The sequence below is a fragment of the Astatotilapia calliptera genome, chromosome 20, assembly GCF_900246225.1.
Source record: "Astatotilapia calliptera chromosome 20, fAstCal1.2, whole genome shotgun sequence".
Classification (NCBI taxonomy): Eukaryota; Metazoa; Chordata; class Actinopteri; order Cichliformes; family Cichlidae; genus Astatotilapia; species Astatotilapia calliptera.
The window spans coordinates 27,274,483-27,299,023 of record NC_039321.1 but is presented as its reverse complement, the minus strand read 5'-3'; the positions used below and the strand labels follow the sequence as shown (position 1 = coordinate 27,299,023).

General features: G+C 40.2%; 1 protein-coding gene across 1 annotated transcript; it reads left to right on the top strand.

Annotated features, from left to right (window-relative positions):
- The first annotated feature begins 2,868 nt into the window (after nt 1–2,868).
- Nucleotides 2,869–23,382, top strand: gnai3 (guanine nucleotide binding protein (G protein), alpha inhibiting activity polypeptide 3). The gene is made up of 9 exons (XM_026153651.1): nt 2,869–3,609; nt 12,554–12,596; nt 13,024–13,165; nt 13,249–13,406; nt 14,297–14,425; nt 19,996–20,125; nt 20,616–20,769; nt 21,144–21,353; nt 22,587–23,382. Exons 1-8 carry the CDS (start codon nt 3,492–3,494, stop codon nt 21,332–21,334), a joined length of 1,065 nt encoding a protein of 354 aa, XP_026009436.1. The 5' UTR covers nt 2,869–3,491; the 3' UTR covers nt 21,335–21,353; nt 22,587–23,382.
- Nucleotides 23,383–24,541: the final 1,159 nt, after the last annotated feature.

Sequence of the window (24,541 nt, the reverse complement as noted above, 5' to 3'; positions counted from 1 at the left end):
GTGCAGAATTTCAGCTTAAAATCAGTGGATTTTACAAAGACCTTGCATGAGCTGTTGAGGAATTGCAGCCATTCTTATGCTAAGTCCCACATTTTCAGAGGCTCAAATTTAACCGGACAGTTGACTGACAGGTACTTTCATGCCCAGATGAAGGCTGTTCCCTTGTTATTTCATGCCAAATGGAGCAGGCATAACATCTGAAGTTGATTCAAAGTGTTTACTTTGTTTTGTTTTTTATAGCTGTCACTTTAATGTTAATTATGAGACCTAAAGAGTGAAGGAAATCATCATTAGGCTGAAAACCCCCCAGAACACCATCAGAGAGACAGCAAAAACCTACAATGTGATGCATTGTTAAAAAGATTGAATTCACTGATCAGCGTAGCAACACTAAATAGCCTGAAAGACCACAGAAGATAGCTAAAGTGCATTAGGCCAAAATTCTTTTCATTGTTTAAGAAAAATAGCTTCTCAATTTCTAACCATGTCAAGACGACACTCGCGGAGGTTGGGGTATCATTGTCAAGGTCTACAATCAAGAAATGCCTTCATGAATGTAAATGCAGAGGGTTTACAATCAAGGTCTACACTGAAGACCAGAAAAACCAGGTGAGACTAGAAGACATCTAAAAGCACTCACACTCTCTGCTCAGATACATCCAAACGCCACAAAACTGATCAGACAGCGCTTCACGGTGCAAATGGATAATGTACCCAAAACAAACTGCAAAAGCAACTGAAGAGTTTTTCAAGGCAAAGAAATGGGATATTCTTCCATGGCCGAGTGAGTCACCTGATCTCTGATGGGGATTGTGTATAAAATGTCTGTAATTCCTGATAAGTTAATGCAAAGCTTTTGTTAAAAACCTTGAATTAAAGCTGAAAAATCTGCTCTTCAGTCTTAATGGTTTGATCTATAATCCACCGTCATTGTCTCTTTGTCCAACAAATTAAGGACCCAACTGTATTTAACTTATACTTTCCATTATCACGTGTAACAATTTTTGGGTGGAATGATAGTTTAAAAAGTCTAGAGGCCAGCACAAACTATATTCTGCTGCTGTGATGAAATCATTTAATTTGTGAACTTTCTGACTGAACTTGGGGTTCTGCATTGACAGCCTTATCATTAAATGCACAAATTTCACAAATAATGTGAATACGAATAAGAATAGATAAGAATAAGAATAATTTATTCTAACAAGGGGTAAAGACTAAGTCATTGCAGCAGCCCATGCAAAACATGCATGGTTACTCAAGTTATAATTATTTTTATTATTTTTAAAAAATATATATATACACATATTAAACTAAAACTAAAGCCACTACTATGTTTTAGTAATGTTTAATTGCTTTGTGTATGGACTATAAAACACCGTAGCTCGTAAGGTAGCAGGGGACTTAGTTCCCCTCTTTGTTTATTGTTATCGTAAGTTTATATGTTAATAGGCCACATGCAGCACTAGTTACTGTAAGCTAATTTCTTTTTCATATGCAAATACATATCAGCATATCCCCTTTCTGTATTCACCAGATACATCAAAACACAGAGGACACAAGCATCATCTGAGGCTCCACCACAGCTTTCTGATTATTTTAATTTTCATACACTCTCGTGTGCTGCACCCCATTGGACAGAGAGACTCATAGCTTTAATGTCGAGCAGCAGCGGGAGCCTCCTGCAGTGCACAGAAACAGTTCAAACAGCCTGACCTTTCGATAGGCTACAACACGCCCAGTGAAAGTGCCCAGGGACTGATGCCAACATCAAGTCAATGTGACATGATGGCAGCATCCCACACCTGCACCCAGTGGCCCACCGTCAGTGGGTGTAGTAACGAATTGCCTCTTATAAACCAAAAATTTAAACCGAGGCCTACGAGCCTCTAAGCTCTGACAAACAGGCTCACAGCTACTAAAAAACAAAGTGTAGGTCAAACAAGAGCTCACACGAATTTCTCACTTACTTCCCAATCCTGACTTCCCTGAAATCAGCTGTTGCCCTGGTAACCTGTGCTGATGACAGTGGTGTGAAGTTTGTTTGGCAGCAGGAGCTGGGGAAAAAACGATATTTTATAAAAGGTTATTGCATCATTTATAAAAAACAAAACAAAACAACCAAACATTAAATTGTCCCTCTTAAAATACATGTCACATATAAAAGTATTCTTAGAATGGCACCTATGTTTTTTTTAATAGTCTTTTAAAAAGATGGTAGATATAAAATTCAAATTATCTTTGGTTGCATTAGGACACGACAAAGAAAGAAAAAGGTTAGTCCACTGACATAAGTGTAATTCTTTTAAATTACTGATACCAGTAAATATTATCTGCTTCCAGATGTTCAAATGTAGTGAACTTTTTAACTGCTGAGATTTCACAACAAAAGGGTCAATAAGCTAATCCAGATGGAGATAAAAATGACCAGGATTGTCACATCAATCCAACACACATAAAACACTGGATACATCTCTGTCACTCATTTCACGTATTTAACGTGTAAAATCTTAATTCTAAACATTAGCTTAACTCTGCTAATACTGCTGCATTTAACCGTTCCGATAATAAACGCGCACGAACCTCCAGGCTCATTGAAAGGTGTGCCCCCAAACTATTTCCTGTTCAAAAAGTCAAAGTTATATCTAATAGCTGGAGGAAACCGTTTTTTGAGCCCCTCAACCTCTCTGGGCAGGCACAATATCATACAGACTGAATAAAGGTTAATTGAATTCCGCATTTCAATGCGCTTCATTCGTGAGTCCCCAGAGGGCGCAGTCACACCACACAAAACTCTCCTGCCTGTACTTCAGAATGAGCTACAGAGAAAACTTGCAGATAACCTTCACGTGGTCTAAACATTACAGCTCAAAGCTTTAAGAAGTAGACTACATTTATTTAGACGAGCATTACTTCTGGGAACACAGGCAGAAATAGGCTACATAGCAGGTTGAATGGAGTTGACTACATTTCCCGTCAGCCCCGTGGTGAGCGTCAATTTTCCCTTTTCAGCAGGGTTTTCTTGGTCCGCAGCTGGATCAGCTGGTTGGACGCTCCGCTGTGCGGCAGTCACTTTTTGGGGGGCGAAAAAGAACATTTGGTAGTTTTTATTGGACTTTTTCACCGGAAACGCTGGATTTGGCTCCTGATTTTCACACAGTTTTCATATTTACTTTCTTTCTTTTTATTTATATGATTTTAGCTGTAAGTGTCGATAAATTGGATTAAAGTATTTTATGATTTGAAAAGTTATACTTGATAGTCTCCTGGTAGTGAATGGCCTGGAGCTGTGCGAGCTCAGCAGCATCAGACTGTGGGTTTAGTTGGACTGAGGCTCCTGTGCCAACGCCTTTCCCCCCCTCTCTCTCTCGGCTTCGCCCTGCGTTGGGGAACTTCAGCTCACGCCGAGCTCAGAGCTCGTTGGACGGTGTTTTCAACTTATGAGCTGCTGAAACCACAGTCCGTCGCCTAAGAATTAGTTTGAAGGAAAAAAAATGGGGTGCACGATCAGCGCCGAGGACAAAGCTGCGGTGGAGAGGAGTAAAATGATTGATAAAAACCTGCGAGAAGACAGAGACAAATCCTCCAAAGAAGTGAAACTACTTTTACTCGGTATGAACTTTATTTACAGTCTCTCTCTCTTTTTTTATGTACAGCAGATGTTGTGTCATCACACGACTGTATGAGAAGTCCACTTTTAATATTCACTTCTTTAGTGTGGGATCGTTTTAGGTTTTAGGTTGACTCCAAACACTCCTCCCTCCCCCTCCTCCTGTCAGCTTTAAGCAGCTGCGGCTCATCGCTTCTCCTCTTCCTTCAGAAGTAAACCAGATGTTGGTGGTGAGAGGGCAAATGCAAGTCCTTAGCCACCTCATTGGTTTTCAGTCTGTGTTGCATTGCTGAAATTGGGAGTACTTGCCCAGAGCTGACAAGTGTTGTCACTTGCCTCGGGTCTGTTTTACATCAGTGCTTACAGATTTAGAGCTGCAGGTAAAAGCTGATCTGGGGTCAGTCTGTTCTGGTACTTGAGAACAAGTGCATTTAAAATGAATTGTATTGGAGCTTCTGAAAGAGCTGAGCTTGACATTATCACAAGTTCATGGACAAAAGTGTCCACCTGTGATGAGCTGTGCTGCACTGGCAATCTGTGCATACAGCCTGCAGCCACACCAAGACTGATATGCCTGCATATGCAGTTAAATGAATGAGCAACCCAATCAGTTAATCCGCTCATTATTTAAGGTCTGCATATTTTTAGTGTTCTTCACCTTAGTCATTTCTAAATGTAGTAATTTAACTTCTTTTAGAATCGTTTTGTCTTTAGCCAAAGCAGTTTGTTGCTGTGGTGAATTTCAGGCAGAGGATCCTGCCGACCACACAAAAAGTCAGGCCTTATCTTCACAGTGTGTGCAGATTTCAGCATGCTATAACTGTATGCTGTATTGTTACACTGTCACTGTGGGTGTGGGGTATTAAATTAGCCTAGTCTAACAAGGCTTAGTGTTTTTATTCTCTGTGCCTGTGGATGTATTTCATGGTGTAAATGTGTAAGAACAGAGAAAGATCCTGTAATTGAATATGATGTCTGTTAAAATATTCATGTAAATACCATCGGACTTGCCTAAACATGAGACAACAGGGTAGATTCTTTTGTTTTCCATTCTGGAAAAAGAAGGAGAACGTCAACATCAAAAAGCTCCATTAAAATTTTATGGTCTGTTGATCTGGGCCTGCCCAGATTTGTGGTATTTTGTTTCTAAACTGAGCAGAGAGACGACTCTGTGATATTTTTTGTGCCATCTGTTGTTTAAAACAAAAAAAAGACTTATCAGTGCAGAAAGTGAACCAACCAGACAATTAAACATCCTTTACTGTGTTTGACCTTGCCTAAAGTATTAGTATAACAGAAAATATCATATCGTAAACGCTCCCAGATGAGCAACATATTAACTTTGCTGTTCACACTCATACTGAATGCTAATCGCTGTCATTTCAATATAATGAACTATATGTGAAGATGATCACAAGAATATGATACAGAGATTTAGGAATGGGCGTAAACCAAAGCAGAAGAAGAGTTATGGGTCGTAAAACTAAAGGAGAGAGGTGGAAGATGTTGTTTGTCACTATATGAGACCGCTGTCTAACACACAGTTTTATTCACGTAACAATATCATACGTAACATACCATTCTTTGGGTACACTTTGCTAGTAGCAGGTATAATCTCCTGTTTTAACTCTTCATGATTCAACAAGGTGCTAAAAAAACATTCCACAGGGATTTTGGTTCACATTGACATGACAGCATCACACGGCTGCACATTCATGATGTAAATCTTCCTCCACGTCCCAAAGGTGCTCTGTTGGATTGAGATGCGCAGACTGTGGAGGCCATTTGAGTGCAGTGATCATTGTTATGTTCAAGAAACCACTTTGAGATGATTTGAGCTTTGTGAAATGACCTGGGGCGTTATTCTGCTGGAATGACCAATCAGAAGATTTGTACACCGTGGTCATAATGGCATGGATAGAGTCAGCCACTGTACTCAGGAAGGCTGTCGCGTTTAAACAAGTGTGAAAAGAAGTGTGTCAAATTCTGACCTTACTGTCTGAATGTTGCAGCACAAATTAAGACTCATCATCATTTTTCCAAACTTTTATTGTGCAATTTTGGTTAGGTCGTATGACTCGTAGCCTCAAGTTCCTGTTCTTAGCTGACAGGAACGGCACCCGCATTGGTGTTACGTTGCTGTAGCCCATCTGCTTCAAGGTACAACATGTTGTGTATCCAAACGTGCTCTTCTGCATACCTTGATTGTATCCAGTGATTATTTGAGTTACTTTTGAGTTGCTTTTCTTATCAGCTCTAAACAGTCTGACCTTTCTCCTCTGACCTTTTGTATCAACAAAGCGTTTTAGCCCAGAGAGCTGCCACTCACTGGATATTTTCTCTTTTTTGGGCAATGCTCTGTAAACCCTAGAGATCATCGTGAAGGAAAATCCCAGTAGATCGGCAGTTTCTGAAACACTCAGATCAGCCAGTCTGGCACCAACAACCATGCATGACGTTCAGAGTCACCTAAACAACCTTTCTTCTCTATCCTGATTCGCAGTTTGAGTGTCAGCAGGTCATTTTGATCATATCTGTGTGCCTAAATGCATTGACTTCTTGCCATGTGATCAGCTGATTAGATATTTTTGTTAAAGAGCAAAGTGGCCAGTGAGTGTTAATTTCGTCACGCAGCAGGATGCCAGAACATAGCGCTGTTTGTAAATTACAGTTTTTAATGATGGTGGAAAATCTACTCATAAAACTGTAGAAAGTGTTTATTCATGATTCAGCTTGGACAGTTCAAAGGAACAAATGAATTTGTCAATTACTGTAACTGTGGTGGTAAATCAGAAAGATAATCAAAGGTAAAGATATTGTCTGTGATTTTTTTTTTTGGAGAGACAAAGTGTAACGTAATACCCTGAAATAACGTTTTGTTTTTTAGGCACCACCCACTTAACCTCACTTAACATGAATATTTTCCACTAACAGGAACTGCACTGTGTGAACATTTGCGGTTGTTGATCAAGACTGAGATGATTTTCATGCTTCTCTATATCTGATTTCCTGCTTTTCCCCCCTTGTTTGTGTTCTGTGTCACATTCTGGATAGAGGCATTTTTCTCACAATGAGGCAGCTTTTCCATCAGTGCGCTGTCCTTTGTGTCTGCAATGATTTTTTGTACCTTGATTTAAAAGATAAGACAGAACTAAACTCTGCCAGTAAATCTACTTACTGTATTTTTTGAGCCATTACTGCCCACAAGTGTTAGGTTACCTTTTATTTTTTCTCCACTGTTAGGTTAATAGACTACAGCATGGCTGTTGTTTGGGAAAAAATAAAGCTGCTAGGTTAAAAATAGATTCCACATGAAGTCACATATGTGGGTTTTGGATACACACAAATCCTACCAGCAGATATACGAGGATTGACTTCAGGTGGAAAAATGTGGCGCTATAATACTAAATTCAGGCAAAACTCTTACTGTATGGAAAGATTTATTGTCAAATTTTGACCTCAGAGATTTTTCCAGGCAGTGCCCTTCACTCCCTGTCTGTACGGGAAGAGGAGAGTTCATGGGAAGAACAAAGAGGACTTCAGCTGCTGTGCTTTATTCAAAACCACAAAACCTTAGAGCCAGCTAACCCATCCAATGAACAGTCTCCTATTTGACCACAAACAATGATTCATAAGTTTTTTTTTTTTTAAATCTGCATTTCAGATTGTTGTTAAATGAGGCTTGGTTTGGAGTCTAATTCCTGCCTGTGTTTCTGGCTCCCTGTGTAAAGTTGGTTTTTTAATTGGCAGCAGGCCATGCTTGACAATCAGCCAAAAATGCCATGAATGAGAGAACTGGTTGCTGACAGAACTGAGAAGTGGGATCAACACACTTTGTCTTCTCCCCTCTGTCTGATGAGCCCGATGAGCATAAATCTCTCTGGCTGCTGACAGCTTAACCAAAGAATTCATGTATTCTATTCTTGCTGGCCGTCCATCTGAACACGATACTGTATTCTGAGCCTCCTTGACAAACTTCATCTGCTGTAGATTCCTGACTGGCAATGGGAATGTGTCTCATTTTGAGGGATTCATTGTGTTAAGACAATGTAGCTTACTGGGTGTTTTAACCTCCTAAGACCCAAACTCTTCCATTGCATGCATTTTTAATTTCTGTTTGATATTTGGGCTGATTGGGACCTGATGAATGTAAAAACAAACAATTACCAGATTTTTTTTACCTACTTTTTGTTTCTAAGAAAATGAGAGCCACAAATGAGGATATTAGTTTAAAATTTTGATAGAACAGTAGCAGTATAATGTCCTCGTAAGTGGATATCAGGCTCTGTAGAGCAAAATCGAGTATTTTGGTCTAAGTAACCCAAAATGTGATGTCCACATATGTGGACGCCAGGTCCTAGGAGGTTAAGGAAGAAAGCAGTCGCCCATATTTCAAAACATTTAGTTACATTTACAATAATCTTTTTACTTTTCTTTTCTTTTTTTACGTTAATGTAACCTTTTGTGAAGTGACTACACAGCTCAGATGACGATGACAATATTTTCCCTGTTGGCTTCTCCCCTCACTCTCTCACTGGTGTGCCCTCATCTTTGTTATATTCTGTGCAACGCTTATTGGGAAGCTTTCTCAACACTTACACTTACACATGAAATTGTTTTGACTAAAATATTATTGTATGCACCTTACGTGTCTTTTGTCAGGTCCGCTCACACGTACACTGAAAAAAAGGCCATGTTGGATTTACTTGATTCAATAATGGACATTGGTTGCACACAAACGTTTTGCTTTGGCAGAAACTTAAACAACTGAGTTAAATCAACTCAACTTATTCATAGTCAATAAACCTGTGCATTTTGTGTTCATAAAACGTGATTGAAACATGTTTAGATGAAGTAAGTTGAGCTCTTGGAATATTTTAATCCTTCACAATTTTGTCATTTTATTTCAACACTATTCAATAACCTTTACCACAGTACTACTTGATCACTTAAATACTACATGTTGACTTCATATTACATAATGTTCAACAAAGTCTAGAGTCTGGTTAACATAAAAGTTGAATGGGTCTACAACAACTAACATCCTCCTATATCCTGGTTGCAGGGGGGCTAGGTTACGAGGCATGGTACGCACTGGACAGCTCACCAGTGAATCACATAGAGACAAACAACCGTTTGCATTAACATTTATGGTGAATTTAGAATCACTAATCAACCTAAGCTAACTCTTGTAACTGCATGACTTTTAACTGTGGGAGGACACCAGAATACCCAGAGAGAAATCAGTGCAAACTAGCAGAGGTGGGACCAAGTCATTGTTTTGCAAGTCTCAAGTAAGTCTCAAGTCTTTATCCTCAAGTCTCAAGTCAAGTCTCAAGTAATGTCAGGCAAGTCAGAGTCGAGTCTCAAGTCACTGGTGTAAAAGTCCGAGTCAAGTCACAAGTCTGAAACTTTGAATTTCAAGTCCTTTCGAGTCTTTAAAAAAAACAAACGAAAAAATAATGTTGCAGTTATGCTAAATGTAAATATTAGACCATGTAATTTTAAAATCTGTGTTTTTCTCAACACATACAAAATAGTGAACTTAGAAAATATACACAAATTGTGAAATTGCACCTCTTTAAAATGCAGCTCAATTAAACTTAGCTCCAAGAATAATTTTCACCGACAGTTCTGAGATACGCTGCATGTTATTCTTGGATGCGGTTGTAGGACCAGCTTTAAAATCGCATGACAAAAATATCATACACATTAAAAAAAACTGTATCACCAACATAGCCTGGACAACATTTGCTAGTTAGATGAAGTCAGCTATCTCATCTTAGCATATTTATATGCATATTTATAATTATACGGTTCTTGGAGTGAGTGCATACACACATGAAGTTTAGTAACTTCCGGTCACTGCAACAAGCCCAGGTACAGTTTACCGCCGGATGGATACAGGACCTTGAAATGCACCGTGTAGAACGAAAGACCATCGTACGTATCATAAGTTTACCAGTCTCACAAATTGTCGTCATAAATACACATTCGTTAACCGTTTATAAATAGGACCTTTGAGCTCAACGGTAATTAATTAGTAGTGGAAATAATTTCTGGTAGCATCACAGAAATGTAGCAGTGACAATAATATTGTATGCTGTAATCGTACTGGGCAATTAGTGATACAAAAACCTGTTTTATCCTGTGAATAAAAGTATGTGTTTTTGTCAGTGTACCATAATAACAGAAGCGAAACGCAATATTGTGTCAGGACAATTCACTATTTATGCACAATAAACAAAGGAGCATAGCGCGACAATTTCTGTTCAGCGCCAGACTTGCTTGTAACCTATATCACCAATTATGTTAAGAAAAATGACGCATTAACTACAACAGCAGACTGACCTTCGTGTAAATGCTTGGAGCAGACTAACCTGTGAGCTGGAGTGTTCTGGGATGTTATATTTGATCTTTGAATGGCTGCAATCCAGTCGCCTCTTTGTTACTTCGGAAACATGGCTGAACAATTTCTCTTCAACGACGTAATCCGATAACAACCGATCTCTTTACCCGTCGGCTTCCCGTGGCTGTCATGCGACCGGCTATTGCAGTTAATAATACAACAGCTTCTTGACATTTTTGTGTTTCTTTTTATCGCTGTGTGACTGATTTTAATTGAAAGCCTGCGTGCGCTAGTACCGCTTGCCACGAGTTCCCAGAATCCTTTGCGGTTCTACCCGTGAATGACGTCACATTTTCAATCTCCATATAATATGCATGTTAAATTTTATATTTGGGGTAAAATATCAAGTCTTTTCAAGTAAACCGGTTCAAGTCCAATTCAAGTCCCAAGTCATTGGTGTAAAAGTCCAAGTCAAGTCACAAGTCTTAGAACATTTTTTCAAGTCAAGTCTAAAGTCATAAAATTAATGACTCGAGTCTGACTCGAGTCCAAGTCATGTGACTCGAGTCCACACCTCTGCAAACTAGCCATATTGTGGATTTGATTCCAGGACCTTCTTACTGTGAGGCAACAGCACTAACCACCATGTCACCAATCCAGGCTGGACATAAGTAGGAAAGCTATGATTTCAAGGCTTGATGCGGAATTTTCTGTACGTTTTTGTCCTTGACATGCAGGTTAAAACACAATAAAAAGCAATAGCATACACGTTGTGTGTGTGTGTGTGTGTCTGTAGTTGTCTGCCTCTTGTAACTCTAGTGATTTTCTCCAAAAGTTGATTCTGTTCATCTGGACGTAGCATTTTGTGGGAGAAACATTTCGTCACTCATCCCACAAAATGCTACGTCCAGATGAACAGAATCAACTTTTGGAGATTTACTTTCCTGGATGACTGAGAATGCATCAAGACGTTCTAGTGATTTTCCTGCAGTTTGAAATCTCATGTGATCTTGTTAATGTTCATGAGTCCAGCAACTAACCACTCTTACTAGATTGTATCAGGTCATCTCAACAAGAACAAATTAAGTTGTTGAATTTCGTACAGATCCTACATGATTTAATTACGTTCAAGATAGAAACATGAAAATTTTGTGTTCAAATTACAAGGTAGACTTTTTTTTAATGTAACAACCACCCAATTTACTTCTTTCGGTTTACCAAAAAAAGTAGAGGCAGCTGTTCGACTTGACTGAGATGGATGCCTTCCTCAAACCACGATCCAAAGCGTGCAAGACTGAAATCCCTTGCAGTGTCGCAAGATTTAACATTGCTTTAATTTTATTGACTTACTTCACTCGAACATGATATGAAAAATTTAATCTACCCGCTCTGCATATTATGTAGTTTCTACACTATATAGTTACACTTAACTTTAAACCATGAGGCAATTGTGCTAAATACACGCAAGATGCTTACATAAATCCAAGAGCTGGCCAATCCCTTTTTTTCAGTGTAACATGTGTAAGAACAGGTGCAGTTAGCTGTAAAAAGCAGGAAAAGGTGTATCTAGGTGACTGAATAATGTTCGTCTATGTATGTACGTATGTATGTATGTATGTATGTATGTATGTACGTACGTACGTATGTATGTATGTATGTATGTATGTATGTATGTATGTATGTATGTATGTATGTATGTATGTATGTATGTATCTATCTATCTATCTATCTATCTAATATAAAAAAGAGAAAAGGATCATCCCCTCTCATACTGCAACATTGGATTTGAGCCAGAAAACAAGTTTATGTTTGTTATTGGAGGGGATGGGGGGGGTCAACTTGCTGACATCCTGTTTGATTCATATTCTGTATTTTTATGGCCTAACTGCTCTCAAACGCCCAGACCAGCGTGATATCTGGGACTGTCTCTCCAGTGGAAAAACACAGTTTCAGCCAGAAGCGTGACAACTGTTTCCTGTTTGGGTGATTATTGTAGAAATACTATAATGATTGTTCATGTGAAATCCCTCCCTACTCATCATCATTACGGTATCATTTATTATAATGGAAGCTTGGTGCGGCTTTGACATCACCACTGCCATCAGTTCATTGTTTGTCGCAGATTCCCACTATTTTGAATCAAGTGCACCAGCTCATCGAACGACTCACTGTGCTCCTTCACTGTTATCTGGGCTATTACGGTTTGCAGTAAGCAGTTAGCGTCTCATTCCTCTACATGACGTTGGTGACTGTCTATTTCCGGTGATGAAGGAAAATTGAATGTGCTCACGCTGAGAAACTGCTGAGTGGTGCAGCCAGTTGATTTCGAGCAAGTGAGTACTACATGACTGTTTGCACTCCCCCCAGGGTCCAGTTTGGTTTCTGAAATTCATCACAAAGAAGCTTTTTTCCTGGTGGTTTTGGTGCAAACATGCCACACACTGTGGGATGTATGATTAAATGAGATGGGATTAAGTTCAGCTGTTATGAAAAGCTGGTGTGATCCATGTGACAGGGGACTAGACTGTAAGACATTCTGTAGTAGCTTTCATGTTTGTATTTATTTATTTGTTTGTAAATACTGTCCATTTTTGCAGGTGCTGGAGAATCTGGGAAAAGCACAATAGTTAAGCAGATGAAGTAAGTTACAACTTGTGTATCAAACGCCTTCTTCCTGGAAGAAACCTTTATTTATTTATTTATTTTATTTATTTATTTTCTACATTGGTGAAAGACAGTCCCAGCTCCTCGTATAGCTGCAGCACATTTTTATGGGAAAGCAGATCTGGAGCCTCATTGCGCTCCACTCAGGGCCTTTGTGAATAACATTTTAAACAATGGCTTCAGAGGCCGGTTGTAGCCTGGCAGGGCCTGAATAGAGCCCCCCAGTTCCCACATTAGCCATGCTGTATGCTCAGTGAAGCTGAAATTCCAGCATTAACGACAGTACAAGCATTAAACTTTCCTAATGTGCAATTTGCCCCACATTTGTTAAGGCCACATTGTTAACACTGTCAAATATTTACACGAGCTCTAAAATCCTGTTTGGATTTTGTGTCTGTGTCAGGATCATTCATGAAGATGGCTACTCAGAAGAGGAGTGCAAGCAGTACAAAGTGGTCGTGTACAGCAACACCATCCAGTCCATCATGGCCATCATCAGGGCAATGGGCCAGTTGAAGATAGATTTCGGAGACGAGGCGCGAGCGGTAAGCTAACTGCACTGGGTCGACATAAAAGATGACGTTCAAAGAGAGAATTTTACGATGTGAGCAGTTATTCGTGTTGCCAGGATGACGCTCGCCAGCTGTTTGCCCTGGCGAGTTCAGCAGATGAAGGGGTGATGTCCGCAGAGCTGACCAGCGTGATCCAGAGGCTGTGGAGCGATGCTGGAGTTCAGGCCTGCTTCGATCGATCTCGAGAGTACCAGCTCAACGACTCGGCTGCATAGTGAGCACTCACTTCTCCACATAGATATTAGATGAGCTGACACACAGATGACTGCAGTCATAACACAGTCAATATAAATCGGTTTCTCAAGAAAAGTTTTATCATTGCATTTTCTTCGTCACCTGGAGTGTGACAGCTTTGACTAAAAGCTGCTCTCCTGCTTCATGTTTGAAACACAGAGAGGCAAGATGTGTCTTGTTCCTCGAAGTCCTGTGTCGGCTTGTTGCACAACGGACTGCATTCCTGAAACAGGGCAAGAAACGAAGGAGAAACAGGCAAATGGAAATTGCAGCCCTCCGCTTAAAGGCATTTGGGCAAAACAGTTTGTTATTAAAGTGAAACTCAGAATGAGAACACCTGATGGGAAGTTTGAGCTAAATATAGCTTAGACTTTAATTACCAATCAGACGAGGATAAAGCTCAAGGTTCTTTTGTGCTTCTGTAGCGTTTATATCACACTCGTCCTGAAAAGAAAACGTAGCGTAGCTTAGCGTGAAGGACACACTCTCTTTGTTGTCAAAACAGGCGGGCTGTCATGACTCTGTGTCCACACTATGAGAAAAGAAGAGCCTGTAGAGATAGACTGTTTATACTCAACCCAAAAGGAGTCAGTGTTTATCATCCACGAAAATATGAGCCCATATTTAGTATCATTTTGTGGCGTCCTCAGATGTGTGCATGCAGGATGATCTCCGCATGACCAAACATTTGTTACTCTGCATTAAACTAGCATTTTTGGAAATATTTGGCAATAAAAGAAAACAAACAAACAAACATATCATATGTATGTACAGATTTTCAGCAGAGTATTCAGCAGATTCTGTTGTGGAAAGCCTAAAAATGTATTTTACACCCTGCTGAATGCATACTACTTTTTTTCTGTCCCTCAGCTACCTGAACGAAATGGAGAGAATCTGCCAGACAGATTACATCCCAACTCAGCAGGATGTTTTGCGCACACGTGTGAAGACCACCGGGATCGTTGAAACTCACTTCACGTTCAAAGAACTCAACTTCAAGTTAGTACAGCTTCATATTGCTCACAAAGGGCCTCCTTTGGGCGACTTATTGAGCAGCTCTTGTCTATACTGGTTTACTATATTTATAAACATTTACCTAGATGTCTTCATTGTAGACTCAACAGAGCAGTTCCCAACACAGAGAGCGGATTCTACTTCAGGAAATAAGGACTATTTTTAGGCTTTTCTTGTTTATGTTTTTTATGTAAATTGTAATGGTCGAGTGCAAAAAGACTTCCCTGTGTGAAACAGTTACATAACACAAAAAGTATTTGTGTTAATTAAAGAGAGCAATGCCCTGTACACTTCGCAATTCATCCTGCTATTTCAATCAGCAATCACATCATCAGTAAACACTAGTGGGCTTGTTCCAGCGGCACCCGTACATGCCCATGCCATAACACTGCCTCTACTCTGTTTGACAGAGGATGTTTTATGTTTCTCTCCATACTTTTTTCTTCCCATCATTCTGGGACAAGTTGATCCTGTTTTCATCTGTCCAGAATTTGTTTCCCGGCAAAGTCTGTTCTGCTCTTCATGTTCTTGAGTGTAACCAGTGGTTTGCACCTTGTTGTAAACCCTCTGTTTTTCCATTCTTAAAGGTGTCTCTCAATTGTAGACCTTGACAGCTAGCTTGTTAAAAGTGTTGCTGACCTGTTTAGATGTTGCCAAATGTTTGGTTTTTTTTACCATGGAAATAACTCTGTCATTGTGCACTTTAGTTGTGACCTGTTTCAGGTCTTTTGGTGTCGCTGAGCTGGCCAGTCCGTTCCTTTTTTTTACAAATAAAAAGGCTCGCTTTGATCCTATATCTGTATAATAATAATTACAACAACAACAACAACAACAACAACAACAATAATAATAATAATACATTTTATTTAAAAGTGCCTTTCAAAACACTCAAGACAACTTTACAGAACAAATAAGACAAGCATAAAAACAGGAAATGAGCACAATAATAAAACAAAGTTTAAGAGCATGGAGTAGTTATACCGAGTAGGCTATCTTGAACAGGTGGGTTTTGAGGGTGTACTTAAAAAGGGGGAAAGAACTGATGTATCTAAGGTCAGGGGGTAAGTAATTCCAAAGTCGAGGGGCAGAGCAACTAAAAGCCCCCCCACCCACCGGGATGGGATGGAGATCTGTACCAAGTCAGAGAGATATGGTGGGGAGAGAGAATGAATAGCCTTAAATGTGTAGAGGAGTATTTTGAAATTAATGCAGAGTTGAACCGGGAGCCAGTGAAGCTGCTTCACGATAGGGGTGATGTGGTGAGCAGAGGGAGTCCTAGTAATAATACGGGCAGCAGAGTTCTGGATACGTTGAAGTTTGTTGATGAATATACCCTACACACACACACACACACACACACACATGTATATGTATAATATATATATATATATTATACATATATATATATATATATTAGGGGTGCAACAATACACAAAATTCACGGTTCGGTTCGGTTTGATACTTTGGTGTCATGGTTCGATATTTTTTCGATACAAAAAAAACGTTCATGCCTTTTTGTCATTTATTAAATTTTCACGGCACATTCTGCACCACATCTCTGTGCGTTCATCATTTGTTTGAAGCCAGCTCACCTCCTGCAACTACTTTTCCGAGAATACGTGCTTCTTTTGTGGTTCGGACTCCTTCTGACATTTCTTTGGAGGTGGAGGAACATCACAGTAATTGCTTAAAGGAGCTTCTTCGACATCTTTAAGAGTTCTAAACAAATGTCTGTCCTCCTCCTGAAAATCTTATGTATGCAAACACGCGTTGCAACTTCTTATCTTGTGCCTGTTTTTTATTTTGACAGCGAATGCGCACCTGCGGACCACTTATGTGCAGCCTTGGTTATTTCGCTTGTCATATTGCAGCCACAGAAATTCTTTTGTCCATGAAACCATAAAGCTGCACTTTCTTTTTGCCTTATGGTCTGATTTGTCATAACTTTTCCGTTTTGTGGTAAGCTTTTCTTTGGCTGTCACTTCTTCACCCTGACCTGTCTTATTTGGCTCAGCAGAACTAAAATATTGTGGCGAGCTCAGACAAGGAGGAGACGGAGGTGTCGTTTGGTCTTGCTTCCCGTGAGCTAGCCAGGGAGCACAGCCGTTTATTGACATCTGCAGAAGAACACTGCTGCTAGCTAACTGCTCAGCGCGGCAACAGCACAGCAACAACAACAACAACACACAGGGCGCCCTCTGACCCCGGAAGGACACACCGTCGCAGCGAGAGGGCGTCACCCGTCACTATGGCAACATAAACAAAACATAACTGTACAAACAGAACCCCGAACAGCCCTGACCCACTACATACCCCCCACCTAAGGGGTCAGTCGTCCCCGACGACCCCATTACCCCACACAAAGTCCAGCAAATGTCCCTCGGGTCAGAACATGGGGTGCCACCATCATCCCACTTCTGACACAAATGTGGCGAGCTCAGACAAGGAGGAGACGGAAGTATCGTTTGGTCTTGCTTCCCGTGAGCTAGCCAGGGAGCACAGCCGTTTATTGACATCTGCAGAAGAACACAACAGCACAGCAACAACAACAACAACAACACACAGGGCGCCCTCTGACCCCCGAAGGACACACCGTCGCAGCGAGAGGGCGTCACCTGTCACTATGGCAACATAAACAAAACATAACTGTACAAACAGAACCCCGAACAGCCCTGACCCGCTACAATATGTATCCTGCTGCTTTTACACACGCACTCACATAACGCTCAGCAATTCTCTGCGCAATCAACCTCTCACATGTTTAAGCTTGCTGCGGGAGGTTTCACTTGTCATGTTTGCATAATAAGCTAACGATTGATAAGACGATGTCAGAGGAATTGGTGCGCAAATTATCATCACTCACCAATCAGTGCTGTTGCTCTCTATACACAGTTCACGCGATTGCAAAGTGAAAGCAAAAAACAAGCGCAAATTCAAACGCGATTTCAATATGTCACATATTGACAGTGGCTCACCGATGCCAATGGCATAATTACCCAGCTACATTTCCGAAAGAATGCAAAAGCATTGACATATATTTTTCCTTCCTACGATAGCCTGACGGGCAGGGCAGAGATAGATTTTGGTAGCCCGACTGGAAAAATCGCTAGCCCCGGGACGTCGGGCAGGAGCCCTGTATCTGATTGAGGAATCACTCATCTTTGGAAAAGAGAGTTTATTACAGAGAAATGGCTCTTTCCAAAATAAAAGCTATACTATACGCTTCTTCTGGGCTATATTCTCAGCAGCATATTAAACATATCAGGTCCCCATAAGAAGAATCATGTGCTAACGGCTGTCTAAATGACTCGGGTAAAGTTTGTAGCATGCGTGCTTGTTGTTTTTGTCTGCTTCCACTTGTCTTTGCACTAGGATAATGTCAGCATAAATGTGCAGTCATATTTGTTGTGTTCCCACTAGTGCTGTCAGCGTAAATCTCGTTGAAATGACGTTAACGCCACAACACAGCAAATCTCCGCTAACGAGCTACCGCGGATCGCCCATGCATGGGGCTGGACGGCCAACACGTTAACGAGCTAACTGTGCTAACACACTAGCTCCCACCCATGTAATTGAGCATTGCGTGGCACATCCAACATACTGTTTTACTTTAGTCCATGACACGCTTACCTTCAGGGTCATACGTCACATGAAAACCAAAATAGTTCCAAACGCCAGATCTGAATGAGGGTGGGGGAGGTTCAATTTGCCATGTTGCAAGGAGAGCTTAACTTCTGTCTCGCTAGCTTGCCCTGTGCTCAGTGAATCTGCGTTCGACTACTCCGCCTAGGCTGCACTGTCGTCGGGGACGACTGACCCCTTAGGTGGGGGCTATGTAGTGGGTCAGGGCTGTTCGGGGTTCTGTTTGTACAGTTATGTTTTGTTTATGTTGCCATAGTGACGGGTGACGCCCTCTCGCTGCGACGGTGTGTCCTTCCGGGGTCAGAGGGCGCCCTGTGTGTTGTTGTTGTTGTTGCTGTGCTGTTGCCGCGCTGAGCAGTTAGCTAGCGGCAGTGTTCTTCTGCAGATGTCAATAAACGGCTGTGCTCCCTGGCTAGCTCACGGGAAGCAAGACCAAACGATACCTTCGTCTCCTCCTTGTCTGAGCTCGCCACAATATTTTAGTTCTGCTGAGCCAAATAAGACAGGTCAGGGTGAAGAAGTGACAGCCAAAGAAAAGCTTACCACAAAACGGAAAAGTTATGACAAATCAGACCATAAGGCAAAAAGAAAGTGCAGCTTTATGGTTTCATGGGCAAAAGAATTTCTGTGGCTGCAATATGACAAGCGAAATAACCAAGGCTGCACATAAGTGGTCCGCAGGTGCGCATTCGCTGTCAAAATAAAAAACGGGCACAAGATAAGAAGTTGCAACGCGTGTTTGCATACATAAGATTTTCAGGAGGAGGACAGACATTTGTTTAGAACTCTTAAAGATGTCGAAGAAGCTCCTTTAAGCAATTACTGTGATGTTCCTCCACCTCCAAAGAAATGTCAGGAGTCCGAACCACAAAAGAAGCACGTATTCTCGGAAAAGTAGTTGCAGGAGGTGAGCTGGCTTCAAACAAATGATGAACGCACAGAGATGTGGTGCAGAATGTGCCGTGAAAATTTAATAAATGACAAATTAAAAAGGCATGAACGTTTTTTTTGTATCGAAAAAATATCGAACCATGACACCAAAGTATCGAACCGAACCAAACCGTGAATTTTGTGTATTGTTGCACCCCTAATATATATATATATATATATATATATATATATATATATATATATATATATATATATATATATATATATATAACGATGGCCTCTTTCATTTGCACCGACATATTGAGAGTTCCAGGGAACAGCTATCAAATCCGAGTTCAACACTTGGATTCAATCACACATCTTTTATGTGCTTAATTTGTTATAGAATAATGAGAGAACAGGCCTCACCTGGGAATGAAACATCTTTGTAGTCACAGCATCAAAGATGCTCAAAAATAAAATGCTGATAAAACACGATTGAAAAATAAAATTGCTTAGTGGATGCTGTTTTCACAAAATCATAGACCTGGTTTCGACCTCTTACATAACTCACAAATGCTGCTGCTGTTGAGCTCAAGATGACCCACCTTTGTGGCTGTTAATGGAATTACATCGCTTCAGTCCTTTCACATTATTACATTATATAGCTCCTGTACTTATAAATATTGGTAAAACGTTTAGTGTAATAGCCTTCCTGGCCTCCCTTCATTTGTAATCCCATAAAAATGCTCAGGATCTAAAAATGTGTAATCACTCGATTGGTGTTGAAAAACGCGGTGCTCTCTAATTTCATTTCGGCTTCAGCTGAAAATCGTAGTATAGATTAGGCTTGCCTCTCAGGGACTCAGGTGGAGAGCGAGGCACAGACATGAGATGTGAGAGTGCAGACATCAGCGTGCCCCGTGTGTGTGTGTTGGTGCACATCCTTGTAGAAAACACACAAAAAGACATCACAACTGTAATATGAGCATGAAAGAGAATGTTTATGCAGTAACTGAATCTGTTTGCGCATGTGTACGCAGGATGTTTGATGTTGGAGGTCAGCGCTCAGAGAGAAAGAAGTGGATCCATTGTTTTGAGGGAGTCACTGCAATCATTTTCTGTGTGGCCCTCAGTGACTATGACCTCGTCTTGGCTGAGGATGAGGAAATGGTAAGTGCACTGTGAAGCGAACACTCCGATTCTGGTCCACTTTATAAATCATAAAGCATAGGGTTTTCTTGTTGGCACACTGTTGGCCTTTTTTACATATCTTATGATAGAAGGAAAGGGAAAGATTGCTTACATAAAATGTGCAGGTAAGCCGACACAGTGTGACAGTGAACTAGATTCTGTGGTTTGTCTGTGTCAGTGATTGGCTGCACTTTCTGCAAGCACAGTAAAGTACGCTATTGTTGGCCTACTTCACTGTTTGTACATGTGGTACATTTTGTTCATAATCACACAGAGCCGTTGGTTCAGGTCAACATAACTAGCAAGGGGTGGACGCCAGCTGGCACTAACCGGCACCGTGCCAGTCGGGTTTCTCAGTGACGGGACCCTAAAAGCAAAGCAGATTGATGATATTCAGTTTGTGTCAGGTCAAGATGTCCTCTGCAAGAAATGCCAATTAGGGTCACAGTCACATCTGCTCTTTCCTCAGAACCGGATGCATGAGAGCATGAAGCTTTTCGACTCCATCTGCAACAACAAGTGGTTCACCCGCACCTCCATCATCCTTTTCCTGAATAAGAAAGACTTGTTTGAAGAGAAGATCACCAGAAGTCCCCTTACTATCTGCTACCCCGAGTACACTGGTGAGACAAACATTAGTTTATGGAAGGTCTTATATGGTGTAAGCTTTAATGTTTTGAGAAAATATTTATTGTATTTTTATTGTATTTTATGTATTTGCAGCATATATATATATATATATATATATATATATATATATATATATATATATATATATATATATATATATATATATATATATATATATATATATATATATATGTTTTAAGCTGTGGGATATACTATACTCTTTTAAATAAGTGCATAATTGAACTAGACTGTTCCTAATCAGACAGTCTGTGTATCATGTTCTCTACAAAGAAAAACAGGTATAATTAGGTGATCCAGAGATCGTTAAGGGGATGTTTCTTAAACAATTTATTGTCTTTCACTGTAGGTGAGAGCACATACAAAGAGGCAGCAGATTATATCCAGTGCCAGTTCGAAGACTTGAATAAACGAAAGGACATCAAGGATATCTACACACACCGTACATGTGCGACAGACACCAAGAATGTGGAGTTTGTGTTCGACGCAGTAACTGATGTCATCATCAAGATCAACCTGACGGAGATTGGGCTCTACTGAAGCTACGGCTGCCTTTCAGGTCAGCATGCTGAATTAATGCTTGAATATGAAGATAATCATTTGAAGATTTGAGGTAACTTTATTGATTATATGTATCCTCCTGGTACATTTGGATGGACTGAGATTGGTGTATTCCTAAGTGCATCCATAGGTATAACATACAGGACCTTGAAAATTCTGTGCTGAGGTAGGTTTGCAGTTCACTTTGCTTTGTACTTCATGACCTGGGTAAGTTTCCTTCCAGATGAGCGCAGCAGACAATTTAAAAACTGATCTGGTAGACCGACGCCTTATATCAATACAGTTTTTATATGTGAAAAAAATGCTGATGGTTATATCCATCTATCATGCACACACTCGCATAGATGATGGATGATGATGGATGCACTGGGTGCAAGTCAGCTGCAAATGCAAATGCAGTCAATAAATTCAAGGTCCAGCATCTTCCTCCAGTGGATCCTTCAGTCTGCTTGTGGATGTAAAGCAGTTTGGAGGAACCAGGGGTCAAACCCCTGCCTGTTACAAGCAGCTTATAAATGTTAATTTAAATTATATTATTTTGATGATAACCTTTTATTTTGGACATTGTGTGAGTGTATATATATATATATATATATATATATATATATATATATATATATATACACACACACACAAATATGTGCACAAGCAAAATAGTCTGACATTAAGTCGGAAATGCAGTAGAATAAAGCTCGTACATACTTGCTAATCTTACTAAATACTAATACTTAGTACTAACACTTACTAAAAAGCATGTTTTACTTTTTTTTACTGAATAATGTTTGCTTTAGGTTGCTGTGAGTCTACTGGAAAACTGTTCCACAGTCATGTTCCACAGTTTAGGGTAGGATTGGGGTATTTGTAGTTAAACATGCTGTGTTCTGTAGCCTTGAGCATGCTAGTTCTGGCAGGCTGCTTCTACCAGTAAACAGTTACTGTTGCCTCTGCAAGCCGCTTTGCAAACCTACCTCCTACATTTAGTGCTATTCGTGCCATTTCTGTCTGAATAAATGTCATGTCTGTTGTCACTGATGCTCGAACTGTTCTGGTTTGCTGTTGCTGCTCTCTCTCTTTCACCAGGTGCTTTCCATGTCTTTGTTTATACCTGCAGGGAGGTCCCAGAACAGAGCCATACTGCCTAATATAAATGACTGCTGATAGAACAACAATCCTATTTTTACTATAATGTTCCTGATTGAACTATTAATGATAGCTTTTCATTTCCCTGCAGGTTACAGAACAATCAGGACTTCTGGGATCTTTTCTGCAGAGGGAAAATTCAAAAGTAGGCGTCACTAAGGACTACGCTGCAGGACCTAAACTGCGTTAACTTTGGGACTTGCAACTGTTATCACATTTGTCTTAATAGATTTTTAAGATGTGGCGTGCTCTGAGAGGATGAAAGTGGGCAAAGCGTGTGAAATGATCCCTGTCATATTTAAGATCTTTGCATCACTCAGGCGGGTTAATAGTTTCGCTGTCATCTGCACAAGGACCAAAACTGACTGCCTGTTCATCAGATCCATCGTTTCATTTTGCAGTTTTTATGGCTAAAATGTTTATTCTGTTCACCATCGTGTTGCGTTTTGTCTTAGCTGTGGCACATTACGTTACTAAATATTTGCATCTGTTGTATTTTATTTTTAATTTTTACTTTTAGTTATGGAGAATTTCCATTTTTGGGGGGATGCATGAATGACATATCTTATGTATAGTACAAAGTTTTTTGTGATTAGTTTGATGTCAAACATAAAATATAAGCAGTTGGGTCAGGGATTAGTTAGCTGAAGTCTAAGGAACTCAGTAGCCACATCCATATCTGCATAGGTGTTTGTCTGTTTGTTTGTTTGTTTTATTTTAACATGAACACATTGTACTGAACATCTTTATTGAAATCAGTGAGTGAAGGGATTTGATTTTGATGTGCTGTTTTGTTTTTCATTGATCTTGCAATATAAATATTATGTAGCCTTTAAAAGGTCGATGTGCCGTCTTGTGAATACTAGTAAAGAAATATAAAAACTAAACTGTGATAAACTGGGATAATAGTTTGATGAAGGCATTTAGATGCACACAGTACATGAAGACTGAATACTTAGGAAGACTGCTGCTGTATATTCTGCAGTAGAGCACAGTCCTGCACAGCCTGGTCCCAAAAGCAAAGTTCATCAAAGGTTATTACTGATTGGCCACATGATTAAAACCACTGAAGGTAAAGTGATGACATTTTCTGGTAAAACCCTGGATCCTGGGATTCATATAGATGCTATGTCAACATGTATCGCCTACCTAAAAACATTGCTGCAGACCAAGGATCAAGGAAGTAGCCTCCCTCCAGCGTGCACCACCTAAATTATCCTTTGAGCCTCCAAACGTCTTAGAAGTTCACAACAATAAGACTGATTCAAAAAGGACCCACCCTGCAGTCTACAGGACCCAAAGAACACCATAATACATCTGCAGATGTCTTATGTCCAGTGTGTCAGAGCTGTATATTGTTAGGCAGGTGTCCGATGGACGTATAGCTCACGTGAAATCTGAGCAGTTGTACTGGCCCTGTTTTAACCTCATAGCTCAAAGCTGTCTGACTGTTCTTCTGGTTTAAAACAAAATAACAGGCAACACTAACCAGATGCTATCCACTGTAAACCATATAGTCATATTCTCACCGAAACAGAGCAGAAACTGAGGTCATTCAGGTTGGAAACAGTATTTTTAGACTTCGGCGACACATCTGTATGTTTGGAGCTGAGGGTCAGTGTGTTCCAGCTGCTGCACACACAAAACAGCTCAAATTGTCTTTCTCTGCTGTCTCTGCTTGAGAGTAAAACCATGAAATAAACTCAAATGAGATGCAAGCTACGAGTCAACATGACAGCACACAGAAAAAGACTCTTTGAGACAAAATGTGCAATTTTTTATGTTCAGTTTGCAGGATATAGGTTGTGACATTCTAAAACTTCATGTTGTCAGCAGGTAACATCAGACTAAAGCCAACAATGTGTTGGTCCATCGCTCCACTTGTGTTTACTGCCTAAAGCACTCAGCCTCATTTGTTCCAACCAGAGCTGTTAATCTTTAAAGAAAATTGAGAATCGGTTATATTTTTTAAGAAGGCTTTGCGATGACTCACTCGTGTGTTTTTAATAGTTAATTTTGTTTTTTTGCTTTATAGATGAACATCAC